This window comes from Andrographis paniculata, unplaced genomic scaffold (assembly GCF_009805555.1).
Source record: "Andrographis paniculata isolate CXL003 unplaced genomic scaffold, ASM980555v1 Contig79END, whole genome shotgun sequence".
Lineage (NCBI taxonomy): Eukaryota > Viridiplantae > Streptophyta > Magnoliopsida > Lamiales > Acanthaceae > Andrographis > Andrographis paniculata.
In genome coordinates this window covers 1,399,275-1,421,329 of record NW_026137616.1, presented here as the reverse complement: position 1 = coordinate 1,421,329, position 22,055 = coordinate 1,399,275, and the positions used below count along the sequence as shown (strand labels likewise).

Below are 22,055 nucleotides of genomic sequence, written 5' to 3'. Positions count from 1 at the left end.
TCTCAATCTCTTCAATCAAACGTCGAGTGCGAGATTTTCCTGCAGTTGCTGATAGCTGGGCATGAGTATTATTACTACTTCGGTACATAGCCCTTTCTTGAGTCTAGGTCCAACCAATGCCATTAGGGTTTACAAGAAGTTGCTGCCCAGCGATGGATTCGTCTGCGGCCGACTGTCCTCTTTCCAGTGTTGTTGCAGGGGAAAAGACGACGATCCAGCAACACACCAAGTAACCTCTGATTTTTTTGATTATTTTGTTGTTTCGCTGTCTGAATTATGCTTCTTAGTATAGAACCAATAACACATCCATATGGGTACTAATTCTTTGTGTGGTTGGGGGGGGGGGGGGTGTGGGGGTTGTGATGAGGAAGAAGGGTTTCAATTGATAATTGTGGTGACTTCGGATTTTCAACTGTGAAGCAGAATTGAAAATGAGGTTTTAGCTTTTAATTGAAATTGTTTATCATTTTTTTTTTTCTGTCAAAGTGTGCCCCTGATTGAATTGAGTTCTCGTTTTCAGGTTCTGGAAGCAAACATTATATACACTACAAAATACAAGATTGATAATGCAAATACCATATTCTCATCAGCACTGAACTAAAATTTGTATGCATAGGTTAATGTAATCAAGTTTTTCAATTTTAGTTAGCACGGGATCTTGCTATGCCTGAGATATTTGTCCTCCAGTTATTATTGGCAAATTTGTGTTTAGAATTAGCTACAGCCTTGTCAATAGAAGAAAGGAGAGAATGACTAATAACAAGATGCTGAGATTCCAGGTGGAATCATACAAATGAGCTAAAATTTAAGTTTGCTTGGGCTTCTATGGATAGGAAATTAGGATATGTGTGGATTCCCTCAGGTTCGATATTCACATGTACTAATTTTGAAGCTATCCATTGAAATCTTTCTCTTTGTTATTACAGGGTTTCTCAATTCTCAAAACAAATGCACAAGTTGATATTGGAAATGTATGGAGCTCTGTAGGTTTTTACGTATTTGGCATTCACGTTCCATTAAGTTTTGGTGGTTTGTCTGCCGCCGCGAAGTTATTGCAACAGCCTCTTCTCAATCCACAGATTGCGGTAAACTTCCCATGTGAGATTGATTAATTGATATTTCTGTCTTCTGATCTATCAGTCAGCTAGAATTGTGGATATTTGTTAAGGAATACCATTTCTTTTTCTCTTCTTCTTAGCATTGCAATTTTTTATTTCTATATGTTCAAGATGGCATTATGAACTGTATGCTTATTATTCTTACATTTTAATTTCATCAAAACCATCAAGTTTGTACCCGTAAGAATTTTTTTATTTACCATTCTTGAACTCTCTAATTGTCACTGTGATTCTTGTATCGAGGAAGTGTCTCAATTAATTGTTTGACTCTAGTTGATATGATAATTTTGCACTTTTCATTTGGAGAATCTCATATAACTAGTTTTCTGTAAAATCGGTCTCAAATTAAGTGGATGGACAATAATGTGTAAATATGCCGGTGAAGGTTTTAAGTTCTCTTCATTTGAAGTTGTAGTCGTTAAATATCAAACTGATATTGCTGTTTGTTGAATAGGCATTCTTATTACTTGGAATCCAAACCCTAGAGCTTGGAATTGTTTTGCTACTTTTAAAGCGTCCTGGGAAGCCTCAATATGATCTTGCAGATTTCTTCCATGGTAGCAAATCTTCGAAAGGAAGAAGCATATTATTAGGAGTAGCTCTTGGCTTTGGATTTCTTTCTTCATTGGTTTTCATTACTTCATATTTTGCTGAAATATTGATAGGCTCTAAGGTAAAGCCACTCCACTCTTTATTTGTTCATAAAATGCACAAAGAAGATAATATTACTCACTGTCTGTACATGAATTGACATTACAGGATGCCAACGATCCCTTTGTTAAGGATGTTCTTTGTAGCAGCTCAAGCTCCATAGTGTGCAGTGTTCTTGTCTACAGCATTGTAACGCCGCTGCTGGAAGAAGTTGTTTACAGAGGCTTTCTTCTAACATCGCTAGCCGCCTCCGATATGGAATGGCGACAAGCGGTTGCATTGAGTTCTCTTGCATTCAGCGCGGCTCACTTCTCCGGCGAGAATTTCTTACAGCTTTTTATTGTCGGAATCGTACTCGGATCCTCCTACTGCTGGACAGGAAACCTCGCTGCACCTTTAGCTATACATTCGTTGTATAATTCCCTCATTATGCTTTCAGTGTTCATCTCATGAATCCATTTTCAAAAATTGTGGATAGTGTCAAGCCTTAGCCATGTCAATTTCTTCTTCATTAACTGCAGATTGTTGGATCTTAGGCATGGCTGTAATTTGAATATTTATTTATTTATTGGCATATGGCGAATCACGTTTTTAGAAATTCGAATCTTCCTATATATGCCTCTTCAAGTGAACGCATCGGCGCCGTTGATTGCGTCTTCGATCATAAATTGGACGGATGAGATCCGTTAGGCACACTGTCCTTTTCCTTCCCGAGAGACACGGAATCATAACCTTGATTTCTGTTTGTTGCAAAGCCAAAATCGATTAGAACTTCGTTCTGGTTTCGCCTCCTCCGGCCCGCGCCCTTTCATCTGTTTTGTGGTCGCCATTTCTGCGTGTGCAATCATACACTAGTCTGATAACGAAAATTCGAGACTGTATGCATCTCTAGTTTTGATTTTCCCAGCTAATTTTTCCTTTCTGTTGCTCTGCGCTCGAGTTTTTCCCCTTTCGTTGAAGCACTGAAAATGATTGCTCTGGAGGAATCGAGCTTGCTGATGGTTTATTGCTGTGTGTTTGCTGGGGGGATGATAGCTGGAAAACGAATAGCTCGACGGTTTGTTAAGACCTTTATAATACCTACGGTGCCGCGAAGTTGTAAGTTTAGGGTTTTCTGAATTTTGAGTTAGGTATTTCGTTGTCTTTGTCGTTTTAATTTCTGTTTTTATGCCGTTGCAACTGGGATTGAACATTTGAGCATACCGAGGGTTTGTTTTGGTCAATTCCCTGTTATTCAAGAAGGCTGTTGCCATTGCGCTTTTTCTCGATCTAATTTGAACCGGTGTTTGGGAATTCTGTGGTCTGCAATCGACGTGTGATTTGGGGGAGTTACTGATTTCTTATTACTAAGTGCAAAGATTGTGGGTTTGTGATAAGTGAATCTTGAACTTCAAACTTCCACTGGGTATACGATAAATGTTTGTGTGATAAGGACAATCCCTGACACAAGTTGAATTTCTTCATTTAAAGGATAATGTTTCAGTTTAGTTATGGTGATTGAATCTGGACTCACACATTGTGGATTGTCCCGTGGATGTTAAGAGTTTGGGTTATATCTTGGTAGTTTTGAAGTAATATACTTATTGCAACTGGTAAATGGCGGATACAAGAGAACTAGGGTTTCCAAAGACGAGTGCAGGCAATTTGAAAGAGCAGTTGGTGAGGACGACTCTTCGGAACGTGAGATCTCAAGGGCACCCGTATGTTGAAATTAGGGAAGATGGAAAGAAATTGATATTTTACTGTTCTTTATGTCTTGCACCCTGTTATAGTGATTCAGTTCTGTTTAATCACTTGAAGGGTAGTCTACACACCGAAAGGTTGGCAGCTGCTCAAATGACTCTGCTGAAACCAAATCCATGGCCGTTCAGTGATGGCATGCTTTTCTTTCATGATGATTCAGAGGAGAACAGTAGAAGTTTACTTGCTTCAGGTTCCGAGCAAAACAAGTTTCTAGACAACCATAGCGCTGATGCAGATAGCCTTGCTATTGTTAATTACGGTGAAGGTTTGGGAGCGGATGCTAGTACTCATGTACTTCGGGATTCTAAGAAGAATCATGATTGTGATGAAAATCACAGCTATGCGAGCTTTGATGGTGATGAAAGCAGTAAGGACCTCATTATTCCTGCGGTTTTGCAAAAAGATGAGGTGTCTGATTTGGTAGTGAGGCATGTGGGAGTTGGACTGATTGGTGGTAAATTTAGTGAGAAAGGTGGAACCTCCAATAAAGTTTGTAGTATATGGTGTGAATGGCTTGGGAAAAAGGGATCTGAGGTTATGAATATTAATGGGGTTCCTGAACATGACTTTTCTGTTGTTACTTTTTCTTACAACTATAACCTGGGTCGGAAGGGATTACTTGATGGTTTCACATATTCGCTTCCTTTTAGTCCTTACTCAGAAGCTGAGGATGGCTTTGGTTCTAGAGGTAAGAAGAGGAAGTCATTCTCTGATCCAGAGGATGTAAGTGAGGCCTTAAGTAATCGAGATGATTCGTCTGGTGAAGAGTCTCAATCTTCAAATAATTCAATTGTTAAAATCTTGTCTGGAAATGATGATCAGCTAGTTCATTCTCGAATTTTATCAAGCAAAACCATGAGGAAACAGTTGAGAAAACAACAGCGTGTTGCCTCAGAGAGGGCTTGTGATATATGCCAACAGAAGATGCTTCCAAATAAAGATGTTGCCACCCTCTTGAACAGAAGAACTGGAAAGCTTGCTTGCAGCAGCCGAAATACTAATGGGGTGAGATTTCATCTTTTTGTTTGATGTTTGGCAGCTCTCTGCTATTATCTTGTAATATTAAAATGAGTGATCCCATTTTCATTCAGGCATTCCATCTGTTTCACACTTCATGTCTCATTCATTGGTTACTACTCTGTGAGGTTGAAATTTATGAAAAGCAGTCAGTTCATCCCAAAGTGAGAAGACGATCTAGGAGAAAAACTAAAAGCAAGACGGGTAAAAGCAGGGCAAAGCATGATGTGCTAGAAAAGCAGATTGTCTCAGTATTATGCCCCGAATGCCAGGGTACTGGTGTGGATATAGATGGGGAGGAACTGGAGAAACCAACTGTCCCTCTTTCTGAGGTTCTTGCTTTTTGCTTCGGTTAATTATTTTTCTTAAATTTTTAAAGTTGGAAATATTTTGTGTTTTCTCTTCCAAGATGTTCCTTTACTTTTGTTTTTAGCTCTCTGAATATGAATGTGAAAATACGAAGTGGAAGCAACTTTGAGTTTTTGTGATTATGGCCAGAGAAGTCTTGCCTTGTAAGAATTGTGCCACTGTATATTGAATGCTTGTTCCTGTGTATTTCATTACAGATATTCAAGTACAAAATAAAAATATGCGACGCACGAAAGGCATGGATGAAAAGCCCACAAGTGTTGGAAAACTGCTCGATTGGGTTTAATTTCCCTGCCAACTCTGATGGAACATGTCAGGTAAAGGTTTTGTAGTTTCCTATTTTGTGAACTAGATACATAAGATACAAGCAATGAGAATGCAACTTGAACTGCAGACACTAATACATTTCATAATCTTTTCATTTGCTAGGAAACTGTGGCATACCCGAAACTTTTACAGTTCTACCGTGCCAGCGACTAGGATGAAATACTGCTTCGTTTGATGTTATGTAGGTTATGGGTCTGAACTTTTTAACATCTATGTTTGGTTTTAAATGTGATGATTCTGAAGAAACCATGTGTGCTGTTAGCTGTATGCTCTGTGGATATGTTAGTGGATTTGTCTAAATTTGTGTCAATGTGAAAAGTTAGATCTTTCAGTTCGATGCGTTCACATGTATATATACTTGAGGAACCTCTGCTTAGATGAAATCCTTCTTGACATTAAGTGTGACATGAGATCACTGGCATTCCTGCTTTTGATGGACAAAAGCTCACAGTACTACTAACAGCTTTCCTATTTATTCAATGTATTTGAGAAAATTGGAAGACCATAGTTTGTTAAGTCATCTTCCTTGTTTATTTATTGGTTTCCTTACCCGGTAATTTTTGTCAAAATGAATGTGCTTTAAGTGAATATGTTATGAATTAATAAGCTAAATGTTATATTGAATGAATGAACCAATTCTCTTTAGGTAATATGGTGTGATACTAATTGTTAGATTGAATTGGTTAACTGTGGTCTTCATTATAATCCCTCTATTGAGAGTCATTGGTACTTTTCAAGGAGTAGGGGGGGACCTTCTATATGGTTGATCTTGTAATGAGAGCTATATGTACTTTTTAAGGAGTGAGCGACAACTAGATGTTGAACATCTAGGATGGCAAAAATAGTGTTTTGAATGATTAATTTTAGGCCTAATGAGTCTTGGCAAAATAGTGTGTAGAATGGCCTATTTATAGTCGTGTACATGAAATAACTTTAGGTTTGGTGGTGAAACACCTAAGAAAGTAATTTTGGGATAATAATAACCAATTAATTAATTGTAGGAGAGCATTTATGGGAACGTTCATGAATCTAATAAGCTATGAGTGCAACCTCAACCTGGACCTCAAATGCACATGATTGGTTTCCTAGTCTTGTGAAATATATTCAAAGCCCTGATCTCTTTAGGTAATAGAGGGAGATTCTTTAGGACCCTCCCAGTAGTCCAATCTGATGAGCAGAAAGATGCTTGTTCCTTTTCTGGTGGCATTTCTTCAATCAAGCAGTCAATCAGAAAGAAATAAACATTTTGAAAGTTGGAGGAGGTCCGGTCCGGTCCGGTCCAGTCCAGTCCTCTCCTCTTCCTTCAATCAATTACTATCACTCAAAAGCCCTAATTTTCTCTGATATAGACAAAACTTATACAGTTGGAGTGGGACCCATTCGACAATTGGAAACTAGTGCTATTTTTTGCAGGATTCATTTCTGCAATGCAAATGCAATACACACACACACTCTCTCTCTCTCTCTCACTTAACTTATTTATCAATAGTCTACAAAAGGGCTGATTGAGTTGAAAATTTACCGGTCAATTGTTGGGGGTGCATCGGAAGATGTGGAAAAAAATTCACACTTTATAAATTCCATTAGCACGAGGCTTTGTGTCGAAAATCTCCTAACAGCGTTGGGTCGGTTACATTTGTGGTGGGTCAGATAGCAAGTCCAAAAATAAATTCATACGGGCTCAGCTTAAAGCAGATAATATCGTACTAGTGTTAATTAACCAACTCCAAAATCAATAATGAATGTGTTGGAAGTGTTTTTCCACCATGGTAGAATAGGATGTTATCGCTCATTAACATTTCACAATTCCAATTAAAATAGTAGTAGTAGTAGTAATTCTTGATTGCCATTATGTCGACCCGACCCATTGTGGCCCACTATGAATGCGCCATCACACTTTCCTTACCTACTACATTAATTATTTTAACTTGCCCTTCCCTTCATCACATCATTTATGCTACAACATATTGTACAACATTATATATATTCACATTATGTTTATATAGTATGTATGTATAAAGATAACATTTCAACTTTTGATTAAGGCCCCTTCTTCTACCCTTTTTATAACAGTTACACACACACACACTCAAGAAATAGTAAACTTTTAATGCTACTATTATTCCTTCACCTAATATTCCTAAGATAGAAACATACAAGAGTAAATAACAAGATACACATTCAATATATGTTAAATGTTTTTAATCAATATATGCTAATATTCCCCCTCAAGTTTGAGGTATGCAAATTTGTGTAAGAATATCAACAAAACTTTTCTTGAACAAGATAAGTCCCTCAATATGTTTAGTGCATGCATGTTCATGAAATATATAATAGAAATGGCTTTAAATGGTGTTGTAATGTACCCTCTCCTCTTCACTTTGTTGGTCTAATTGTGCATTGGAATTGCATTTACAAGTGATTTGTAAATTATCTTGGAATTGCATTTTGTTTACACTTTTAAATTCGGTTTTTTTTTTTTTTTTTTTTTTTTTTTTTTTTTTTTTTTTTTAAAAAAAAAAAATTTGATGAAATCCTTGTTTTATTGTATGTAGGAAAATGTTATTAAAGTCATCCGAAAAATTTTTAACCATAAAATGATCATGGGATTCATTGTTCAATTCACTATTTTATTTTATTTTACTGCATTTGAGTTATTGGTGACTTTGGATTGACCCGCTGATAAACTTTTCTTTCTTCAATGGAAGAGAAATGCAAAATTGTACCCTAAATTTAATGTTGGTTTTAATGTAACTATTATCATTACACCTTTAATTTACCTATGTTGGAAAATATTAATAATTAAGATAGATTTATAAGTAAATAACCAGATACAAATTATATATACAGCTAATATATATATATATATATATGAGTATATATGAATTCAGTGGTGGTGCCAAATTAGATTCCATTTGTCTCACAGAAATGACTGCTTTTGTTCATCAAAACATTATCTCTAATTAAAGGCATCAATTCGAAGTTGCTGGCTGTCTTTGCTCAATAATTGCGAGTAGTGAAAATAATTTCAATCATTTTAAACTGTGTCTAAATTCTTGCTAAGCATGTACATATTATTTGGGCAATCATTCTATGATAATTGACAACCTCAATTATCAAAGTAACCATGCATACACAAGAAAGGCTTGCAATTAGTATATAAGTAGGTGCAAATCAAAGATCTACCCTTAATTAATTATTTGAGAGAAACAATGTTGCTGAAGGTTCTCTCTGAGCTACCGAAGAAAAATAAGAAAAATGAAACAGAAAGTTATACAGATATATATATATCTGCAATGTGGTGTTGCAAACACAAAGAAACATAAAATAAAACACAATTCTCAATTTTCATTCAAAATATGGTAGTTTGCAATCATTTTGACTTTAAAAACATTAAAATTGAAAATAAAAACACATCCCATATTCTGAATTGTAATTTTGTGTGCATAAATCACAAGATACATATGTTGAAGCTACACACGTAACACAAACATTGTGGTTTGATGAGTTTGTCTAGCGATGGTTTGAGGGTTTTTTCATTTTATTTTATAAAGTAGTTTTAGCTGTTTGAATTTATGTAACAGTGATTTTATAATAATAATAATAATAATAATAATAATAATAATAATAATAATAATAATAATAATAATAATAATAATAAATATCAAACTACAAAAACCACAAAAAGGACAGGCTAATCTTCCATAGCTCTGACTTTGGATTGCCTAGAAACTCATTGATGAGATAGAGGATAAATGATCCTTGAAAAGATTGGACATTTTGTTAAGGTATTGACATCTTTCTTAATCTTTTCGTATTAAGAAATGTCAACTATCAATGGTAATTAAGTATATGTTTACATATATAGATTCCTATAATTAAAGTCGTCGTTATCTTAAATCTATAATTAATATATTTGTTTATGTGATCATTCTACTCTATAAAAAGTGTCATAAAGTAATTCCGTAAATTATGATTAAAAGTTATATATTCCGTCTTTTAAGTCAATATAATCAATGGCTTGTTTACTACGTGCCATATGATGAAATTATATTCCTTCCATTTTTCAATTGTATGTTCAAATATTTGAACATAAGTTTAGCGAGAATCTATAATAATAGATATTTTTTGTCCTTTTATAATAAATGCCAAAAATAGATATGCAATTTTACTACAAAAGAAATGGGAATTTTTTTTTTTTAATAATAATTTAAAAAGATAATTTCGATTGAGATAAAAAGTAATAGTTTTGTGTTGAGTTAATACATAATTATTATATAATTATATTCCAACAAATATAGTAAACTCGTCTGAAAAATAAATGTGTACATGCGTCCTACAACACTTGGATCTAATAATGATGTGCACATTCTAGATATGTATATATGTGTATAAGATTCCTCAATTTTCAACTTTAATGTCGTATTATTAATAAAAGATTCTCCTAATATATATTATACATAATATTTAGTTTTCAAATATTATATAAAACACATTATCTATTAAAAATACTTTATCTAATATTTATTTACGTCACATATAGACACAGTATTTTAGGAGGAGTGTAATTAATAGATAATTAAGAATGTATTAGTGAAAATAATTATCTTTGATAATATAAATAATTATAACTTAAGATTAAGATAACTAATTAGTTTAATTAAAATTTAAAAAAATAAAATTAAAAAGTTTAAAATGAGATTAAAGTGTGTAATCATTTTCCAAAAAATGAAAGTGACATGGTATGTGGGACGGACAGAAACGGCAATGTGGATGGTACGTGGGACGGATGGAGTATTAAATTCAAATAATTCATCTATAGGCTCTCTTTATGGATCCCATGCTGAACCTCAATTCTTAATTTTAAGATTGTTGAATTAAGATTCTATGTGGTTAAAATTAAGTTTAGCAAAATGATGAACTTAATGATGCATCAGCGTATGATCCATAGACATACAATTGTTGCATTTTTCTATAAATATTTAATATTATGACAAAATATTATATATATTCAAAACATTATTCAGAGCAAATCCCAAAAAGCAACGTTTGGACCGTTTAGAGTTCTAACATCATCATTATATTCAATGTTAATATCAATGTTTGTTGATTAATTCTAACATGAACTACCGATATATGCCTCAATGTTACACAAAAAAAAACAGTTTTCTGGTATATTGGAAAATTTGTAACTAAACCCTACTTTTGCTCAAAATGCTTATATATATGCAAAATAATAGTCTATACCATACATAAATTCAATTAACTGTTAAAAACCAGCAATTAAGCAGATGTCTCGAAATTAAAAAGACAAACCAAATGGAATATCAACGTATTTATATATAATAAAAGAAAAACGTGAAAAGGAAATGATGAGAGATGGCCCATTGAATTGCATTGCATTGTATTGTATTGTATTGTTTGTATTGCATGTCATAATCTGATCTGATCTGATCAGCTCATTTGCAGCCTCCTCTTACATGATGTGATGTTCTTCTTCAACTCATTATAACTAGCTGCTACCAAGAATTCTGAATCATTCACAGACCCTCTTATAATTTCATGGAATCCATCCACTGAGTTACTCACATCTAATTAATTTCTCCACTCAATCGATCGATCGAGATGGATCGAGGAAGGGTTTTGTCAGAAAGGTCTCCCCGGGACAGCACCGATCATCCCTCCGGCGCGGTGCCGCCGAGCCGCTACGAGTCGCAGAAACGCCGCGACTGGAACACTTTCGGGCAGTTCCTGAGGAACCAGCAGCCGCCGGTGGGGCTCGCCGATTGCAGCAGCAACCAAGTGCTCGATTTCCTGAGGTATCTGGATCAGTTCGGGAAGACTAAAGTCCACATACACGGCTGCATCTTCTACGGGCAGCCAGATCCGCCGGCGCCGTGCAGCTGCCCGCTCCGTCAGGCGTGGGGCAGCCTGGATGCCCTCATCGGCCGCCTGCGCGCCGCCTACGAGGAGAACGGCGGCCCGCCGGAGAGAAACCCTTTTGCCAGTGGAGCCATAAGGATTTACCTGAGGGAGGTTAAGGAAAGGCAGGCTAGGGCACGAGGAATTCCGTACAAGAAGAAGAAGAGAGGTGGAGGTAGCGGGAGTTGCAGTGGCAGTGGGACTCCTCACGATGGAGCCAATTCTTCCATCGTACGGTTCTCTTGAATTGAATCTCAGATCCTCCATTGATTAATACAGGTAATATTAATTAATTAATTATGTAATTCTTGTTGAAGAAGATCCACGATTCGAGTGGGATCAGACATCGATCGAATCTGAACTTCTGAAGCATTAATCTAATCGTAGTACAGACATGAACTTTGAAACTTTCACCTCCCTTCATAAAACCCTAGCTGAATGCAATCAATAATTAGTAGACAACAGAAATTTGAAATTATGTTAACAATATCTGAGAATAATAATAAGAGCTTTGTATGGTACCCTAACTTTTCTATTCGATAATTAGGTTACAACATAGACATATCTATATATCAAGAATGAAGTAGAACATATAAGAATCCTACAAGTGTTTGGATTTAATTTACAAACCCTAAACCCCAATTGAGTCTCTTTCTACTAGATTCTAACCTTGTTTGAAATCATTAAACTCTTGTTGTAGCAGTCAGATAATTGATTAAATCCTTTAAGCCAGTTTCGATATTTTTCGAAATATATGTTGGTGTCCTATTTTTTCATTGAAGTTCTATATATTGGAATTAATTACCTAGCTAAGGTAATTTAATTGGGATAATGTTTATTTTATAATTTGTTCTAAGTAAGCCCTTTGAAATGGATAGACGAATTTAGACAAGCATGAGGGGGGAATCCAACTCTTTCTTGTCAAATTCTTCATCAATGGAATGTGAAAAATTCCCAGTTAGTACAACAGGTCGACTGCAAGTGAGGCAGCCACATTGTTGTGGGCATCTTTGGGGATTTTGGCAGATCCTTTTGCCCCCCTCCCCACAAATTGGCATTTTTGGTTGGACTGTGGGGAACTCTTTAGCATATTTATGTCTATAATGGACAAAATATTCAATTATTTTTTGTTTCGCTGCTTTTCATGTAATAACAATTAACTCATCATGTTTTGCACCTGCCGCCAAGCTACTCATCAATGTTTTCTTTCTGTATTTGTGCTCTTGTAATCATCACCTTCACAATTTTGACGTATCTATCTATCTATCTATCTATCTATCTATATATATATATGTATATAATTATTATTCTTAAAATCTATTTTTAAAAAATCTTATGAATAAGCCCTAAGAAAAGTAAATTCCTTGAGAGGGCTAATTAAATACTTTCGTGGGTCAAATTATGCATCCAGGAATTTATTAATTATACTTTGTAATGATTTGGATTTAGACATTTACCTGATTGTCCTTGGCATCTTTGCTAGATTAGCTCTCCTGATATTTAGATTTTGTGTTGGTCATGTAGGTCAAAACTGTAATTGCCTTCGGCATTACAAGGGTTTTGTCTAAACTTTAGACAGAATCTATGTCTGAACTTTAGATAAGAATATATATATGTCTCAACTTGATCGAATACAATGGTATTAAGTGATTCATATAACCGACCCCATATGATATCAAAAGTCACGATGACTGTCATCAGGGGCTTTGTGTGTGTATAGATTTATATATATATATATATATATCTGTCCTGCAAAAACTGGATGCACCTGCAGAATTTTTCTGACTTGCAGTGTATAGGGTCTCTTATATAATAATGGGATTCAAAATAGTTAAAGAACTGTTTTTTTCTGCCATTTTCAAGAAAATTGTAAAATTAATCCACTAACTGTTCTTATGTGATTCCCATGATGGAACTAATTTATCTTCTCTATCTAAAGAAATTTTCTGAGGCATGATCAGTACTATTATACAAACTAGTGCAATTAACATTAATTAAGGAAATAAAAAGATAGACTTTATTCATTGTGCAAGCTAAGGATGTGTCATTCTTTACACATATAGTGAAGTTAATCTCTGCCCACAGCCTTAATTGAAATTTCTTTTTCATTGTTACAGCTCGTTTGATTGATTATATATGTCTTGGAATAGAACAAACGTATATTTATGAAGGCGAGCCGAAGAAGATTATAATCTTCCTACGAACTTAGACAGCCCGGGGATAATCTGAAATATTATAGATAGTTACATATATCCTATTCGTAAGATGCCAATTTATTATTCAAGTTGCTGATGGAACTTTGAATATTAATGTTTGCTAATTAGGGGGTGCATCTTAACCTAGAAGGAGGAGTGTAATGAAGAAGAAAACATTCAAAGTATACTAGAATATATGTCATGTGGACCTAAGTCTGCATACTTTAGATTACAATCAAAACATTATTAAAAACATGTATATCATTTTAAATATAACACTTAAAAACTTATTTTTCATTTTATTGTATTTTTAATCGCAAAATTCTATAGAGAAATGCACATTTTGAACTTTGTTAATTTGCTGTAATATATTTGTCTGATATTCTTGCTTAGTTACATATCTCATCCCTTAAAATAAATAATTGGCTGATGAAACTTGTCGTTATCTTACAGGAACATATGGTGGGGGAAGAAATATATATATATATATATGTATGTATATGTATATGCATACCTGTGTGCAGAAACAGGTAAAAGGGCTGCTGTAAGTCGTTCTGCACTTCGTCTCTAATGCACAAAACTTTTATAATCTTTGCATGTTCATCAAATGCAATGCTTGCTATAAGTTTTGTTGTCTGTGAATTATAAATTGTCTTGCCTCTTTCCTTTCTCTCAAATCTATCTGGTTTTTGGGATTTGTACAATAATTTAGCAGTTGTATGTACTTTATATATTGTAATCAAAGCCAATATTCTTGTAAGAATTCGAGCAAGAAAAAGGAATACTTCTTTCTATCCAGGAGAAATTTATTTCATTTATTTATTTTTTCACAGAAATTTTGGAATAATAAAAATAATTATATTAGATGAAAAGATAAAAATATCTTTACCTCTTATATTTTGTAAAAAATTATTGTGTGTTTGTTTTTATAAACATGTTGAATTACATGAGTCTTATTTAAGATGATCTAAATTAGACTATGCTCATCATATAGCACTCTATATCGTATAACAAGTTTCTACTTGTTGTCATTACCGATTAGCTTCAATTCCTGTATAATATACTCTCTCCGTCTCCGATATTATGACATTGTTACTGTATACGCAAAAATTTAAAAAAAAAATATAATTAGTAAATAATTAAGAATGTATGTAAAAACTGTTACAATATAATAAGAATAAATATAAAATAAAATTAAAATAATTAATTAGTATAATTAAAATTTTAAAAATTATAAATTATAAAAAAATTTAAAATATAATTAAAGTGTATAATTTTATTTTATTTTTTGTTTTTAAATATGACATGATATGTAGAACACAAAAAATATAAAATGACATAATATGTGAGACGTATGGAGTATAAGCTAATTAATTTTATGATGTTACTATTGATTCAATCTAAAATATCATTGTTACCTCACAATTCAAGATTCAATTATATTAAAAACAAATGTTAAGCCAAAAGTTAAGGGCAATTTAAGTTGACATTTTAATTAAACATTAATTCGAAATGGTTAAAGTTAAAAAGTACAAACATCTTTAACAATATTAATTTGAAAAGCAAGTAATCCAATTCTGAAATTATTTGATTGTTACAACTTATTTAATACTCCACTCGTTAATGAATAAATATATATATTTGTTTGAATTGTATATACAATTTAATAAATATATTAATAGAGTACATATGTTGGAAAGTAAATTAGTAAATTAGTGAAGTGCGAGTAATTATTAGAAAAGTTGAGTGTGTAAGTGATTGATATATTTGTAGATAGATGTATTAAAATACTTTGCAAAAATAATAAAAATAGCTTATTATTGATAATGAAATATAGATCTATAAATTGACATGAAACAAAGTTGATAGAGTTAAATAAAAACTAACATAATACACTGGATATAAAAAAATTATAATCTAAATCTTAATAATTAATCGAAAGTATTTAAGTCTATCAAGTCTCTTTGACAAATTATCTTATTTTCTATGTCAAGTCATATATAAAGAACACTCCAAAATTGATAATAATATCCTAATTAGTATAAAATAATATTTATTGACATATGAATATTTATTTTCTTTATGCCACATATAAAGTTCAAAATCAGAAAATATCCCAAACCCAAAATAACAAATCACATTTTCAGAAATTTCCAAAGTAGAATAATTTCAAACGCCAGAATAAATTTCGAAACTCATATGTACTAGAATAGAAAAATAGGTAACATAGGCTTATAAAGAAAATTCACAAGATAAAGCCACATGTTGGCTACATGCGCCGCCATCTGAGGCAAAATTTCTGATGGTGGTCGCTATCGATCGATGCAGTGGTGAAGGTAGTGTAACACCCCGGTTAGCATGTCACATAGATTGGACACGTCGGGATTGTAAATGGGCTCCACAGTCAATACTTCAAGCATATTTTGTCCGTATTGACGAGTACTTTGAAAGACTTTATAAGAGGTCATTTAACTATAGAGTTCCTTTAAGTAAGATTTCGAAAAGAAATATATACATTGTTAACCTAAATAGTTTAATTATTGCATTTAAACTCTATTCAATTTTGGATGGTCCAGGTCCGACTCATCAATACATGAAAATTGGCCTAGTACCGATCCAATTCCGGGGTATCACATCCCCCTCCCTTAAAAATACAACATCCACACCGGGTCGTTTATCAACTGCTAAGCCCCTCAACAATTCGATTAACGATTACGGACTGTTGCAAGTCGACTTTAATACCAAATGTAACATCCCAGCTTGCAAGCCACACAGACCGGGCGTGTTGGGATTGCAAACTGACATTACACATAGATACGAGTTCTAGCAGCACACTTTGTTTTTACTCACATGCATATTGAAAGACATCTCGGAGGATCGTTTCTCCTATAATTACCTTAGAACAAACACGTTTAATTCTAACTTTATTTCAAGTGAGTCCCCGAAAAGATGTGTACATTCTTAATATATGTAATTAGATCACTTTATTTAATTTTTATTTAATCTTGGATGATCCAAGCCTCGACTTATTCATACAAAAGTTGGTCTAGCGTTGACTCAACTTCGAAATATTTCATTCCCTAAAATAATTTCATAATGGACGACCATTGAAAAGTCAATCAAAGTGCATAACTACGATCCCAACAGGCCTAATTTGGTATACATGGATTGCATGCTGAGGTGTTACAAACTATTTGGGTCGGTGTCGATGGATTGTTGGTGGTTAATGGAAAAATTGTATTAGTTACTTGTGTTAATTTCGAGAGGAAATTAGACTATGCTATTATGTTAAAATAATTTACAAAAATTTAAAAAATAACTTATTATTAATAATAAAAATCTAAAACAAATTTGATAAAAAAAAAAAAAAAAAACCCTAATATAATGGATATATATAACTAAATTACAATAAATCAACCAAATCTTAGTAAAATAACTAAATATCAAAATTAATTTAACATAGTGTAAAAATGTATAAATTAAAGAGCATTTAATTATTATTTTTTTATTTATTGAATGGAGGAGTAATACACAACTTGGGTTGGGCTTCCAACTAATAAAAAGCCTAGAGTGCCTATCTATCTGGTGGACTTGTAGGTGTAGGAATATACATATTTGGGTTGGGCTTTGGCAAGTTGTGACCATAGTAAGGCCATTGGACTTGTTGGGCATATCCATAATTTTATATGGCAACACAAATAATTCTATGATAGTTTATATATATTTGAAAAATAAAATTCACCAAAACAATATATAGATATATAACAATAATATGATGAGTGGGAAGGGTAGGATGCTGATTAAGGTTAATTATCACTCTGATTACTGCTAACATAGCACTGAAAATTAATATTTCATAAGTATGTTGGATAAACATATTTTGTGCACTAAGATTAATAGTAATATTATTATATGTTATGTGAATTATTATCATGTATATTAAATTCATTTTTTATATTTATATCATATTAATATTAATGATATGTTATATCAAATTTGTTTACGAATCACTCAAATTTATCCAGCACTATATATATATGTATATAAAAAATCTATCCTAAATAAACCAACCAAATAAAAATCACTAAAGTCCAAGAATTTAAAGACGACATTCTGAAATTTATTTAAATTCTTGACAATAGAAGTTTCGTAACACCTACAATAAATCGTTGGAAAAATCGGAACTCGTATATATATATATATATATATATATGCGCGTGGTACTATGATATGTGGCACGCATGTCATGTCATTGAATACAATACCCCACAGACACATTAATTAATTATAATAAATTAATTTGTTGAATAATGCAAATAAAATGAGGAAAAGTGGTATATATGTGCAAACATGGACAGATTCATTTAACGTGGTCAGTCAATGATCAATACGACGTCGTCAAATCGGTTAGGTTTTATCGAGTAACCGACCGAAGAATGAAGTGAAATTGACCCACGACGACGCAGTCAACCCAGCAGAATTTGTAAAAGCAGAAACCAAAAAAGGAAGTGCTGCTGTCGGCTTGATTTCTTTTCATTTCCAAAAGATTTATTTATTTTTTTTAAAAAAAGAAGAAGAATGTGCTTTTCAGACAAGGAACGCGGCGGCAGGTGATACGTGTAGGCTTTTGAGTGGCGGGAGGTCAATTTAATCACGTTTTTGGTTACGACAAAGATTCTTTCGCCCTCATTTTTCGGACGTGTCAGATTGTGAAGGGCGAGATTTTTTAGCCGTTGAACAGTTGGGTCCTCACTCCCTCACCCAATTATTAATTAATTTGTATTGTATTGTATTGTTGTTATTATGATTATTATTACAATGTGAAAATCATGCCTAACTTTCCAAATAAAAATCATCCCTACTTTTTTTTGTAATCTTATTTTTGAAAGGATTGGCTGTGGAACCGATCGAATTAAGGGCCATTACATTTGGGTCTCACCTATTGAACTGAAATTTACTACTTATTATATTTATGCTTATTAGGACATCTATTTTGAATTATGTACATTATTTTTTCAGACAAGATTGTATGCTGAAAATTGTAAATTCAGCATGCTGAGCTTCTATTACTACCGTTGATTCTAAAAAAAAAAAAAGAATCTTAATTTATCTAATTATTCTTACTTAATTAACAATTGCGATTAAATCTGCACATCTTGACTTATTTTCGATCAGCATATGATCAGTACGTATTTGTTTACAATTATATATATTGAACAATGATTTTTTACATTATTATTATAGGAGTGGTAACAATTGGTTTTTTTACTTTAAAATTAAAATGGGAATATATATATATATATATTTTTTTATGACAGTCCAAAAAAAAAAGTAAATATAAATTTGAATGACAAATGAAATACTCCATTCGTCTCATATTTATCTATCCGTTTATTTTTTGTACGAAATTTTAGAAGTATTAATATTATATTTGAATATAATAGAAATAAATGTACAAAGATTTATTAGTATTGTATAATATAAATGTAATGATATTTGTATAATATATTATAAATTGAAATGGTATTTGTAACGTTAGATAGATAGTACAATTACTAAAAAAAATAAATATTTTTTATAGGACGGACCAAAATAAAAAAAAAAAAATTAATAAATTGTTAAGGGACATATGTAGATGTAGTATATATTATATATATTGGGGAATCGTGTAGTTGATTAATTGAGATTTGACTTTTTGTTTTTAATTATATATATTGGAGAATCGTGTAGTTGATTAATTGAGATTTGACTTTTTGTTTTTAATTTTTTATTTTAATCGGAATAGTTGATTAAATATAATATTTTTGTTATAAAAAATAATACTCCATGCTATTATATAGAATGGTGAGAATTATATAATAAAAAATTGAAATCAAATTCTCACTATACAAAGTCGTGATTATGCCCCAAGTTTGTTTTTTCTACATTAAAACCCCTTCAGTAAGATTTATCTTTTGTTTAATTCCTTAATATTGTCCACAAACAATTGGTCACAATTTGTTTTCCTAGAAATGTATGATTTTTATATTAATGAAATAGTATATAACAGAAAAAAAAAAAAAAAAAAAAAAAAACGAGACCAAATAAGAGAAAGCCTTCATGTAATTTTCTCTATTCCAACTAAAAAAAAAAATACTTTCTTCGTCCCATAGAAAGAGTAACGTCTGTTTTTGGCATGTAAATTTTTGAATATTAGTAATACATTAGGTTATAGTAAAAAAGACGAAAATACCTTTATTAGTATTATGTAATATAAAGATGGTGACATTTTGTGTAATATATGGTAAGTTGAAAGGATATTTATTATGTTAGTAGGTAGTACAATTACTAAATTTGAAAATAGTACCATTGTTTTAGGATAGACGAAAATGAAAAATTGAACCCTTCTTATAGGACGGATGAAGTATAGTATTTTTTATAATTTCTGTATATCTCATTCAAAAGTATTTATTTTTTAATATATTCAAAATAATTACACACTAATATAAAAATATCATTAACTTTTACATAAATTACAAATATATTATTATAATTATACATGGAAAAAATATCAATTTTTTTTTATACATTTTCACTAACTAATAAAATATTATTATTAGTTTTTTAATGTACTACAAAAATCGAAATAGATACATTCATCTAGGATGGAGATAGTATATTTCATTATTCAAATATTATGGCTACATTCTATTTACTCTCTTTTTTTTTTCTCCTTTTTAAAATATTATTATTATTATTTTAATAAATATGAGTAATAATTATTCCTTTTTCTTTTTGTAATAAAAAAGTATAAAAATGTAACGATTTTTTACTTAAGAAAAATGAAAATATTTTTTTATGACAATTCAAAAAAATAAACATAAATTTGAACAACCGAGTGAATATTATTTATTTTCACAAAATAGCACATTGATATAATATTTAAATATAACTGAAAAAATAGTCATACCTTTTTTGAAAATACTTATTTTCATCTTAAAAAAAAAAATTAAATTAAATTAAAACCTAAGTAAACACACAATTAGCTATTTGTTGAAGATGAAAGTATGAGATGTTAGATTACCTAACAATTGATTTCTAAGGCTATTATATATATATATATATATATATACATACCACCTCTTTTGATCCATTGATAGATAAATGCTATACGACAATTACACCATTTTTTTCCCCCTGAAAATGTTATAGCTAACTAATATGGAAGTAATGTTAGAATTAAAATGCATAAGAAATGCCACTCGTTTACAAAGTGTGGACTAAAATGGAATAAGTGGTTGTTCTAAAGTATCATTATTAAAACTTTGGATAACATAAAAAACATCCCTCTAATCCTTTCAATGCCAAGATCATACAAAAAGCCCCACTAATATAGGAAAACTTTATATATAGTGGAAAAGGGTTGAAAAAATTCCGATCGATGAAGCCCATAATCAATATTGTCTTCCTCTTGTCCCCTTATTTTTGCCCTAATTAATTAAAAACAACAGTTTTATCATTGTGATTTACTTAAAGCAAAAGGATAAAAAAAAAAATAAAAAAAAATAAAATTGGCCCCCTCATTTAGGTAGTTGTTCGACGTGGCACAATTATGTACTCTTGTGGGTGTGAATCAAAACAAGTCAACTATGATGAGTCAGACAAAGTTCAACAGGTGTACCGGGTCAAACACAAATAGGTGGGCCCACTTAAACCCCATTTTAGAATCTTCCTTTTTATTTATTTATTATTATTATTATTATTATTATTTCGTATTATTTACATGAGTTGCATCGTTCTCTTCAAACAAGTCATGAAAAATAGGCACATAAAACATAATACCGTTCATTCTTAATCTTATCTTTTTATTAGATTTGGTCACAATAATTATTCATGTGAATGAATATATCCTTGGTTTATTTTAACATATGGACACGTTTCTTACCTCATGCTGCAATAAGTATATTCTATTTTCAACAAATAATTGTTGCTGACAAACTACTAATGTAATTGAACAGTATGTATAGAGATTGTTTGTCTATATTCAATTTGTCTATTTCATAGAATATTTACAAGAAATAAAATTGGTGATTTTAGAAAGATCAAAGTTATATGTTGGTGATTTTAGAAAGGTCAAAGTTATATGGAAACTCACCCCACTTTATTTCAGTGTAAAGAGAATTTATGAAAGGTCTTACAAATCAAAGCCGCAAGAAATTCCATTTCAGTGCAAAAAAAACTTATGAAAAATTTTACAAATCAAAGCTGCAGGAGTTGTATATACAACTGGACAATGCAATGTTGGTTGAGAGCAAAGTTTGTGTATTGTTAGAGAGGGAAATTTGGTGTGATGCTCTTACATTGTATCCATATTTTCTCCATGTTTTGAATGAATATTTCATATTTTATTTTGTTAAAGAGTTCGTCGGAGATCGGAGTTATAGGAAGTCTGACTAGTGGAGATGACCAAATTTTTAGCAGCTCTATAATATAGTCGTTGTCAGTACGTGTTTGTGACAACAATAACGTATAGAGGTATTTTTCAAAGTAAGCCATGATAGGATATTGAATTGGAGTTGTTGTTATTTTATATTCTGTAATCATTATTAGAACTTCTTTTGGATAATTATAATCTTCCGGATGTAGTTGATTTATACTTAACCGAGTCAACAAATACCTTATCACATTTATTATTTTGAGTTGTGCATTTTATTCGTTGATAATGTGTTGCAAT

General features: G+C 31.8%; 3 protein-coding genes across 3 annotated transcripts; all 3 read left to right on the top strand.

Moving 5' to 3' along the window:
• Positions 1 to 44: 44 nt before the first annotated feature.
• LOC127240180 (uncharacterized) lies at positions 45 to 2,367 on the top strand. The gene is made up of 4 exons (XM_051258699.1): positions 45 to 229; positions 927 to 1,085; positions 1,573 to 1,791; positions 1,878 to 2,367. Exons 1-4 carry the CDS (start codon positions 62 to 64, stop codon positions 2,220 to 2,222), a joined length of 891 nt encoding a protein of 296 aa, XP_051114656.1. The 5' UTR covers positions 45 to 61; the 3' UTR covers positions 2,223 to 2,367.
• Positions 2,368 to 2,518: 151 nt separating this feature from the next.
• Positions 2,519 to 5,624, top strand: LOC127240179 (uncharacterized). Its single transcript, XM_051258698.1, has 4 exons — positions 2,519 to 4,517; positions 4,604 to 4,861; positions 5,096 to 5,215; positions 5,328 to 5,624. The coding sequence occupies exons 1-4, from the start codon at positions 3,366 to 3,368 to the stop codon at positions 5,376 to 5,378; spliced, it is 1,581 nt and encodes a 526-aa protein (XP_051114655.1). The 5' UTR covers positions 2,519 to 3,365; the 3' UTR covers positions 5,379 to 5,624.
• Positions 5,625 to 10,683: 5,059 nt separating this feature from the next.
• LOC127240181 (protein LIGHT-DEPENDENT SHORT HYPOCOTYLS 10-like) lies at positions 10,684 to 14,118 on the top strand. The gene is made up of 2 exons (XM_051258700.1): positions 10,684 to 11,426; positions 13,796 to 14,118. The coding sequence occupies exon 1, from the start codon at positions 10,851 to 10,853 to the stop codon at positions 11,391 to 11,393; it is 543 nt and encodes a 180-aa protein (XP_051114657.1). The 5' UTR covers positions 10,684 to 10,850; the 3' UTR covers positions 11,394 to 11,426; positions 13,796 to 14,118.
• Positions 14,119 to 22,055: the final 7,937 nt, after the last annotated feature.

Excerpts from the sequence above, each read along its gene's own strand:
- LOC127240181 (XM_051258700.1), top strand. The coding sequence starts at position 10,851 with ATGGATCGAGGAAGGGTTTTGTCAGAAAGGTCTCCCCGGGACAGCACC.
- LOC127240180 (XM_051258699.1), top strand. The coding sequence starts at position 62 with ATGAGTATTATTACTACTTCGGTACATAGCCCTTTCTTGAGTCTAGGT. Across the intron at positions 1,086-1,572 it reads TTCTCAATCCACAGATTGCG|GCATTCTTATTACTTGGAAT; the intron begins GTAAACTTCCCA and ends TTTGTTGAATAG. Across the intron at positions 1,792-1,877 it reads AAATATTGATAGGCTCTAAG|GATGCCAACGATCCCTTTGT; the intron begins GTAAAGCCACTC and ends TTGACATTACAG.
- LOC127240179 (XM_051258698.1), top strand. The coding sequence starts at position 3,366 with ATGGCGGATACAAGAGAACTAGGGTTTCCAAAGACGAGTGCAGGCAAT. Across the intron at positions 4,518-4,603 it reads GCAGCCGAAATACTAATGGG|GCATTCCATCTGTTTCACAC; the intron begins GTGAGATTTCAT and ends ATTTTCATTCAG. Across the intron at positions 5,216-5,327 it reads ACTCTGATGGAACATGTCAG|GAAACTGTGGCATACCCGAA; the intron begins GTAAAGGTTTTG and ends TTCATTTGCTAG.